This window comes from Mytilus galloprovincialis, chromosome 6 (assembly GCF_965363235.1).
Source record: "Mytilus galloprovincialis chromosome 6, xbMytGall1.hap1.1, whole genome shotgun sequence".
NCBI classification, from domain to species: domain Eukaryota; kingdom Metazoa; phylum Mollusca; class Bivalvia; order Mytilida; family Mytilidae; genus Mytilus; species Mytilus galloprovincialis.
This window is the reverse complement of record NC_134843.1, coordinates 7113539-7124167: the sequence shown is the minus strand read 5'-3', so window position 1 is coordinate 7124167 and position 10629 is coordinate 7113539. Positions and strand designations below refer to the sequence as shown.

The window sequence follows — 10629 nt, the reverse complement described above, 5'->3', positions numbered from 1 at the left end:
AGAATAAGCAAAAGATTTTTTAAACAGTTCAGTTTTTGGCTTTGGAACTATCAAATTACCTTGAGTAACACCCCTTAAAGCATAAGGATTATTTACAGATATAAGTTGAAACTTTTGAATTAGGTACTGTGGTGCTTCTTTCCGCATACATTTAAATAGCAATAAATATTTATGGTATTTGATTCTGTTTTCTACTGTCATCCAACCAAGTTTTTTAAATAAGGGGGCTGATGGGGATAATGGGTCTGCATCAAGAATTAATCTTGCTGCTCTTTTTTGAAGTTTTAATATTCTTACTATCCCTTCATTTTTACATTCTCCCCAAATAATACAGCAGTAATCGATGAGAGGCAGAATATACCCATTATAATATGCTTTCCTGGCATTAATATCTAAAAATTTCTTTAATTTAGAAAGAAGGTATATTCTTGATGAAATGCTAGCACAAATTTGATCAATTTGGTTTTTCCAGCTAAGTGTGCTGTCAATTTTAACACCTAATAATTTCTCACATGATGAATTTTGTAGTGTTTCTGAATTTATTACTAAATTTGGTTGAAAAGATTGGGTTGATAACTTCTGACTTATTCCAGTTACCAAACATTTAGTTTTTTTGGTATTGATGAACATATTATTCATTTTGCACCATTCTTCAACTTCATAAATCTTCTTGAACATCATCATGTAAATTTTCTATACTTTTCCCTGATTTATGAAGAGTAGTATCATCAGCATACAAGTCTGTTTTACAATTTTTAATGCACAGGGGAAGGTCATTTATAAATAAGACAAATAATAGAGGACCTAGAATAGATCCTTGGGGGACACCAAATTTCACATCTTTTTTATCAGAATTAACATTGCAAATGTTTACTTGCTGTGTTCTATTACTTAGGTATGACCTGAAAAAACCTACTGCAGACTCACTGAATCCATAAATAGCAAGCTTTAAGCAAAGAATGTCATGATCTACAAGATCAAATGCCTTTTTAAAGTCTAACAGTATTGCTAAGTTAAGATTACCATCATTCATTTCTTTCAGCCATTTGTCAATGATATCAATAAGTGCAGTTTGACAAGAATGATGTGGCCTAAAACCTGATTGTGTAGGATGTAAAAGTTTAAATTTAGACAAGTACTTATACATGTTATTTGAGACATGCCTTTCTAATACTTTTGATAAAGATGGAAGTACAGAAATTGGCCTGTAATTTGTTGCTAAAACCTTATCACCATCTTTGTAAACTGGTGTTACCTTAGCATTTTTCAGTAATGAGGGGTAGATACCAGTATCTATCATTCTGTTGAATATATATGTGAGAGGAGAGGCAATACATGGAGCACTTATTTTAAGGATTTGCGGTCCAATATTATCAGTTCCTGATGATTTATTTACATCAAGTTTAATTAACTCATCAAATAGCTCATTTATCTTTATTGGTGGTATGGTAAATTTCTCATGTTTTTGTTGTTTTAATTGATTTTTAATAAATTTGCTTAGATTATTGAAATCTGCCTTGTCAATAGTTGTAATGTCCCTTTGCTCTCTTAGTTCTTCAGCACAGGAAGTAAAAAAGGTATTAAAAGTATCTGCTATAGATTTTTTATCATTTGTTGTTGTATTGTTCTCATCTGTAGCTAACTCATGTGGGGATTTTTTAAACTTTGGATTCAAGCTATGAAGGCATTTCCATAAAGATTTTGAGTCCTTAGAGTCTTTAACCATGTTTTTATAATAGTTCTTTTTTGAATTCTCTATTATTTGTTTAGTTTTATTTCTCCAAAATCTATATTCACACCACAATCCAAGTGCATTGTATTTATCCCTCATGTTCCTAGCATATATAATTTCACTATTATACCAATCAGGTTGCCTATCCTTTTTAACTCTCTTTTCAACAACAGGAGCATGTTTATCTAAAACTTTGTTCAACATATCATAAAATAATTGGAGACAAACAGAAGGGTTGTCTTCAAATTCAATTTTATAAAAAGGTGTACTTTGTAGGTCTAAAAGAAATTCATTTTGATCAAATTTTTTGAAATTCCTGTATGTGATTGTACTGTGTGAATTCTTTTTGTCTTTATTAACTTCTTTCCTTGTTAAACAAATAGGATAATGGTCACTAATTGCAAATTTACAGACATGTGATTCCTGTACCTTATCTAGATTACTGACATAGATATGATCAATCAATGTACTTGTATCCTTTGTGACCCTTGTAGCATCTACAATCAATTGTTGAAGATTGAATGTTTCTAAAACATTCAACCATTTTTGAGGAGGTTTGCTTGGTGCTTTAAAATTCATATTAAAATCCCCCAATAATATAATATCTGAATTAATGGTCACTGCCATTCCTAGTTCTTTTTCAAAATCATCAATCCAATCTATTGTTGACTTTGGAGGTCTGTACACAAAACATAGTAAAAATGATTTTTTATAATCTGGTTTTACCTCAAACCACATTGTTTCAATACCTCCTATTTCAATGTTGTTTTGTCTTGAAAATTTTATTTTTTCAGAAAAATAAACAATTAAACCACCCCCACCCTGGGAAGTTCTGTCTTTTCTTTCAGATAAGTAACCAGGTATTTGTAATTCATTATCTTTGGTGTTTTTAGTTAAAAATGTTTCACACATGCCAACTACATCAGGTGGGTTTTTTGAAAACATAAGTGTGTGTTTGATTTCATCATATTTACTAAAAAATATGAATAGTAATAAGATATTGTCTCTCATTTACAATGAATTAGTTTTGTATGCATGCAGAGTTTTATTTTTTTAAAGAAAACAATCCATTTTTAATTTGGTAAGCATTTTTTTACTCATAAATATTTTTATGAATAACAATAAGTTTTTTAGCACTAAAATTAAAAACACTAGGCAAAGATAAGGGGAGTAACTCTTTCTGAATTTAACACGATTTTGTTTGGCCTATTTAAAATATTCATTCCTTTGGAAGATTGATTGATTGTTTGTTGCTTAACGTCCAGTGGCAATCCTTTGGAAGAAAGACAGAATCTGTTCAATAGTACTATGTATTATATCTAGACTGTGACTGTCCAAATTAATTGTGGCAGATGTATCTAACAAACTGGAAGAAAATCAACAGTCAAAAAACAACATGTTTAGTTGTAAAGAGAAAGAAGACTAAATAAAAGAGACAGATTTTCATGTCTTACTTCAACAACAAGCTTCAAACAGAATAAAAATATTCACAATTGTCAAATATTATTAATTAATGGGCCAGAAATATAGGATGATGCTCCAAGTTTATAGAACTTCAGGTCTGTGATGCTTAGGAGACCACTGTCATTTCTTTTGGATTTTCTAAAACTACTAGTATGTAATGAAATGCTAATTAATTCCCTATGAAATGAATAAGATGGGATTTGTTGCATTTTTGAGCTAGGATGATAAGTATATAAAAAATGATTGATTATAATTTATTCATCTTTCAATTATTCTTGAGTAAAAATGAAAACTACAAATTGTCAAATGTTTTAAATACAAGATGCCTTTCTTAAATAATAAATTTTTATTTCAGTAAATAATGTTCAACATCATATTTAATTCACTAGTCCCAACACGCAACATGCACCGTTCCTTCATTTGTTTCCTTTATCTCCATAATATTTTTTCAAATTTCTTATCATCTGAAACCACAGTACAAACTACAACCAACTCAGGATTAATAAGCCAGAATATATATAGTTGAAATTTGTTTAATTCCCCCTGGCAATTTACCAATTACGACCTATTGACCTTTTATTATTATTTTTGGGGTTTCCCTTAACAAGACATGGAAAATGTCTTATCCCTGGCTTAGTATATTACTAGGAATTTGATTGGTTAAAGCACGTTTACAAAACCCATAGCCCCTGGGTGTTGCTAACCCATATCCCCGGACATTGCTAACCATTATCCCTGGGAACTTCACGCAAGTTTTCCTTAGTTCCATGATTGCTCCTAGTGAAAGATTAAATTCTGTAGATTATCTATGATGTTTGTAATTAAATATTTAATTCATTAACGATTGTGTCCTATTGTGCCGATCATTTACACTCATTTCATTAAATGCATCACTTGACTGTCACATTTTCAAGGAATGGGACTACTGACCTAGGTATGCAAATGACCCACATTGACGTCACACCATCTATGACGTAACTCTCACAACATTGATCGCCAAATTTGACTCAATCCAGTTTCTCTGTCTCCGTATTAAAAACGTCTTATATTTGACTACCCGTAGGGTTCTACCAAAGGTAGTGCCCTACACTCCGTAAAAAATATGTAAAATTACCAAATTTCAATAAAACTTTTTTAGATAATGAAAAAACCGTTGTTTTCACGTTATATTTTGTACCGGAATTTCCATAAAACTCGCGCGATTCTGACTAAGACTGGGGATAAATTCGTTATCTACGTTCATATCCGTAGATATGGATAATTTAACACCCCAGTACACCACAAGGCGTCCCTTAACAAGACATGGAAAATGTCATATACACAGATTCTGGTAGGAATCTTGTTTCATTAGGGTAATATTCAAATCATCAATGTCAATGTCCTATCAAAGGTTGGTGGTTCTGGGCACTCCGGCTTCTCCACCTATAAAAACTGACTGCCATGAAATACTATAGCCCGAATGTGGCACTTAAAAGTGGCATTACAAACCAACAAACCATCAATCAATGTCACTTAAATTATAATTCTACATTCCCTTTTTTCAACGATGTAGTAGGAAACACAGCTATTATTTTATTTGGCCTCAATCAAATTGTTTAATTTTCTGATGTTAACATGATGTGGTCATTTCATGCTTTGGTCTGTTCATACTGTTGTTCTGCCTTATACAAATTATTTATAACTGTCATGATTAACAAAGTTTGATGTGTTCTATTTCAGATAAAGAATCTGGTGTGATATTGTCAAGAAAAGTAGAAGATGCTTGTATATTGTTGTCTGAATATAACTTTCGATTGAATGCAGAGTTAGAAGAAAGAAAAATGGTCGGGAAAATGTTAAAAGATTTCATAGCTTGCCAAAAAGAACAATTAATGTCTGCAGAGAAAAAAATAGAGGTAAATTTTATGGATTTGTAACTAATGTTTTATGAAATTTTACTTGTAGGAGCACTAAAATATTTATGATTTGTTAAAAATATTGTTATCTCCCCTTCCTCAGTTACCTCAGCTGAACCATAACTAATACTATAGTGAAATAAATTGTTAGTTTTCTTTATTTTTGCAAAACAGATTGATTCCATTGTCAGTATACATGGCATAAACATTAAGGTTAAGTCTGTAGTTCAAATATTTTTAGACATCAAAAATTTTGTCACACATTCACAGAATATAAAAAAAATATTGAACAGAAGCCTCATAATATCCAAGAGACAGCATCTGGAGCACAATAAAAAAAAAATGTGTTTGTTTATGCTAAAGTATTACTGTAAACTCATTTACAGTATTATTGTCTTATCTTTCAGGAATACAAGAAACGACTAGATAAAGTGACTGAAGTCCGAGGAGAATTGGAATCTCACATAAAAAATTTACCTGATTTTGATCTTTTACCTCGTTTAACTGGTGGTCTTGCACCATTGCCTTCAGCTGGCGACCTCTTTAACATGCAAGATGGTAGACATTGACACAGTATTGGGTATGGTTATTTTTTATGCTCCTGCTGTAGCATAGAGGGCATTAAGTTTTACCTTTGTCTGTCTCACTTCCAAAAGTTGGTTTCCATACTCTAACTTTAGTTTGCCTCAACCAAATGATATATAAATTATACACAAAACACAGATCAGGTTTGAATTTTGGTGGCATCACATAAATGTTCTAGAGTAATGCCCCTTTATAAATGAAAAATTGCTGATTTTTTGGTTTCCATTCAGCAACTTAAGTTTGCCTCAACCAAATGCTATGAAACTTATACACAATATATACTTATTACCACAAAAAGGAGATCAAGAACAAATTTAGATAGCTTCACTTTTGCTGTTCATCAGTTATGTCCCTTTATAACTTTATTTAAAATGCAAGCTGGGGCATTATCTGTGTCCCATGGACACATTCCCCATTTTTTAATTTTATTTAGTAGCATGTAGAAATACCAGTGTATGATGTATGAACAGCACTTGAAATTTATTATGACAAATATAATTTACAGTGAAAATGGGTATCCTATAAAAGGCAACAATATCAAGAGCACTTCAAAACTCATAAGTCATAAGAAAAACTGACAAAACCATGGTGAAAAATTAAAATTCCAAAAATACCAACAGTTAACAACACTCTGCATAGACAACTATATATATTGAGAACATTACTTCTAAAGATGTGCTGATATAAACAAAAAATATTAATTTTTGGGACACAAGAGGAAACAAATAGACAATGTGCCATGCATTAACGAGAAATTAACAAATATATGTTATTTGTCTTTTTGTAGGTTTGGATAAAAATGGCTCAGTATATAATGAAGGCATTCCTGTTAGAACAGACGAAGTGACTAGTCAGTAAATGTGCAGATATTGTCTTATTCCATCATCACCCTTCATCTATCACCACGATGAGTGCTCTTATTTATATGTTGGAAATGAATGGTCATCTTTGTGCTGGAACTAGTAGTGCTGTGTTATACTTAAAATGTTGTTACCACAAATTATTTCTGTAATTACTTCAGATTGTATAAATCTTACTGGCTTACTTGGGTTATGATGACATGTCATTATTTGTAATTATTTTAAGTCATCTGTCAACCATTATTTAAAAAAAATGCTTGGAAAGTACTGGACCATTTTGGACTTTATTGTATGATCCTTATAGCATTTTTATGTTGTGACTGGAGAGGGCATTAAATGTTATCCTTTCCATCCATACAAAAGTACTTCACAAAAATTTTGGTGGTGTCACTGTTACTGTTAAAGAGGTATGCCCCTTTATATAGGGAAAATTGCTGAAAATTTCATTTCCATTCTCTTACTTTAGTTTGACTTAACCAAATACTATGAATCCAATAAACAATGCTTACTATGAAGAAATATAGATTAAGTTCAAATTTGGGTGGCTTTACTTTTATTATTCTCCATTTATTGATTTAAAAAAACCTTCAAAAAGACTGCTTGTCAGTTGAGTGCTTAATGTGTTAACATGAACACACAATTTTCCCTCAAATGCTATAAATGTTATGTTATGAAGAATTATTTTTTGAACTAATTTAGTAATTCATTTTGGGCATTTTAATCTGAGTCTGACAGTTACCAAATGTTGGTCTCTTCATTTGGTCACCCAATGGCAAAGTTTATTAAATTGAAAGAAAGATGGGTGTTTTTTACTCGGATGATAGTGGACATTTTCACTAAAACTATATTATATTAATATTACCCTATTGGCATTGGCTGCATTGCATAATAACTGCCTCCAGCCCTGGTCAATAGTATGTATGGATAAAAGATGGGATTACAAGCTACTTAAGTTTCTAATTTGGATGTTTTTGTCAATTTTAGAAGAAAAACAAATCAAACTTTCTTAAAATTGCATAAAGCACAAGTACACAATATATTTAGTTGTAGTAATAGTCAACTTTGGGATTTATCTTGTTTGTTGTGGATTTTTCCATTATAAAAAGTACTTTTATTAAAGGTCAAAATATTAAGGGCTTTTTTTTTGCCAGAGTTAGATTTTTTTAAAAGTTTAACTAACACAGAGATTTTCGAATAGAATTTTGGAGTATTTGATTTAAATATAATGAAGACACATTGACAGCACTTATATTCTTGCACATTTAGATTTAGAAATATAACAAAACACCTAGAAAATGTGGTTGTATTTGTTTATATATAATTCCTTATACAACAAAGTGTAAATTCTTAGATTACATTGATACTGGTGAAATGTTTTAATAACTGTGGATTCATTTAAATTCGTGAGTACCAATTGTATTTTCATGAATATTTGATTTTGTGGGTTTGCCAAAGTCATCATATAAACCTATAGAAAAATTAAAATCCTGCTCTACCAATATCAAGTTGATCCTTAAATTGGTACCACATAAATAACCATGAATCCACAGTTAACCAAAACGCCTTGTAGTATGAAAGTTGGCGACAGAATGGCAGTATATTTTTATGAGAGAGAAGAATGTTTGTTTTTTTATTTTGTTAGTTTTACAAGAAAACATGTATTTGTTATTACATGAATGAGGTGTAGAGATTTCTATGACGTGTAGAGATTTCTATGAGGTGTAGAGATTTCTATGCATCCTTTATTATCAATGAGGTGTAGAGATTTCTATTGTTATTACATGAATGAGGTGTAGAGATTTCTATGCATCCTTTTATATTTTGTTGTTAGTATTGTTCTATCCATAGTTTGAAAAAATTGCATATTTTTCATATCATTTCATTCATGATCGACATATATTTGTAAAATAGTCAATCTATGTAACAAAAGATAAACTTGTTTACCTAAACAATTTAGTATGTTAAACTATTATTGAACACATTTGCAAAAAAATTATTTCATTAAATATGAAAATTTGGATTTTTATATAACTCATTCATGGTTGTTAATGATTTGTCCTTGTTAAAATCAAGTTCTGAATGCAAGGATTGTTGTCTACAAGAGAGATCATTGATATTGTCAAACAATGGAGAAGAAATAATGTCATAAATAGAAGAAAAAAATGTACATATGACAGCGGAGGATCCAGAAGTTTTCTTAAAGGGGGGAGGGGGAACTGACTGATCTAAGAGAGCCCAGCTCCAGTCATGCTTCAGTGATTCTCTATATAATCAACCAAGTTTTCCCCACAAAAGGGGGAGGCCCAGCCCCCCTGGATCCTCCTATGAATGATTTGAAGCCTTAAGTTTGTTTGGTTATGCATAAAGTAAAGTTGTAAAAGAGGGACGAAAAATACCAGATTGTAATTGTGAGTACCTATATATAGAATTTTCAACCTCAGAATGTTTCCATGAAACTTTTGTGTATTAATACATTTTGCCATTTATACTGATTATCAATATTTTTTAGTTTGCTAAGAAGAAAAAAGAAGATTTTTGCATCAATAAGTCGTGTTGTGAATTTTCTACTTATATTTTTATTGCTTAGACTCATTGCAAAATAAATGTGTTCTGTAACATTTTTAAGCATTAAAATAACGAATAAGAATCAATTTATTATTTATTTTCTTATTAAACTTATGTTTTGCAGCATGCAAATTATGTTGTGTGTACTTGCAACTGTGCTAAATTTTTCATTTTTAAAAGGTCTGTTCACCAGCAGAAAATAACATTTTTACAGTTAACTATACAGAAATAAAAAGACATTAAATTCAGGAAAATTGATGAACTCATAACAAATTAAAAATAAAAATAATACCAGAAAATATGAGGTATGGAGTACTCATGGCTAGTATATGTCACACAATCCAATGACTTGATCAAATTTTGACTATAAATTCTGATTTAAGGTGGTAGTTTGAGATGTGCCGGTACTGTGGATCATTTTATTTTCCTTGATGGATATTTTATGGTTTCGCCAAAGTCTGCATAGAAGCCTATAGATAATTTATATTTCTATAGACATTTAAATTTGTGGTTCACATGTACTCACGGAAATCATAATTGGTATCTCATAAATTCTACTGAATCTACAGTATGACCTTCATTATCATAGGTATGACAGTTTTAATAACTTGAACAGCATCTAGTATATTTTACTACACGTTACTACTTGTAAGATTGAACACATGTCAATTGTCATCATTTGATGGACAGATTCTAGCTTGATCAGAAATCATTCAATCTTACCAGGAGATTGATTGGCTACCAGAATATGCATGTGATCAGTAAATTAACTTGTGTTATTTCTTATTGTGAAATGATTGCTCAGTTTGGATTTGCATGGCATATGATGCCTGCAAAGCAAGAGATCATTATCCTACAACCCACCAAGACTCACTTTGTTTTGAAATCATGTGATTCCCTGATACTTATGGTTCTTTTTATTTTCATTGGTATACCATTATTCTAAATGGATTTACAAGAGTTAAACATTGTTTTTACTTTTTTCCCTTTAAAATATTTGTTGCAGATTTCTGAAATCAGAAAGACAAAAAAATCTCTTATGCAGCAGTTTGTATGTTTCACCCAAATATTTTGAAAAAAACTTGATATTTACATGCAAGATTCACTTTAAAAGTAGAATTGTCTTTTGAAAGACAATTGGTTAAGGGAGATAATTGATTGGTTACGAGCTGAAATGTCTTTCTAAAATCTCCAAAGATTAATTGTTAATAAGTTAATTGATTCTAAGATTGACTTGATGTTGGTTGTTATAGAGGTCACACCTGTGTATTGTATGATGTTATTACAATATTTTAGATAATAAAATCATTTTTATGTGTTGAGCTTGTAATTTCAAAATACCTGCCTATCAATGAAAAATGACTAAAAAAAATTGCATGAAGCTTCATCAGACTTTTATGATATGAAAAATTAACACAGCAAAAAATGCAAAAGCTGGGTCCTATTCAGAAAAAAACAAGAAACCTGTCTTGAAGATGTATCACACAACTTCTTTGTTGTCATGGAAATATTTTACAACAAAGAATAA

The 10629-nt window shown here is 30.7% G+C and overlaps 1 protein-coding gene across 6 annotated transcripts in view; it reads left to right on the top strand.

Annotated features, from left to right (window-relative positions):
• LOC143078826 (regulation of nuclear pre-mRNA domain-containing protein 1B-like) overlaps positions 1–10420 on the top strand; it is a 32011-nt gene extending 21591 nt beyond the window's left edge. For 3 of the 6 annotated variants that reach the window (XM_076253814.1, XM_076253813.1, XM_076253812.1), the window contains 3 exons: positions 4916–5091; positions 5499–5671; positions 6464–10420. In XM_076253814.1, the coding sequence (XP_076109929.1) occupies positions 4916–5091; positions 5499–5660 (338 nt within the window). In that variant the 3' untranslated portion in view covers positions 5661–5671; positions 6464–10420. The remainder of the gene's footprint in view (positions 1–4915; positions 5092–5498; positions 5672–6463) is intronic. The other 3 variants (XR_012979280.1, XR_012979281.1, XR_012979279.1) reach the window with 3 other exon arrangements.
• The last annotated feature ends 209 nt before the right edge of the window (positions 10421–10629 follow it).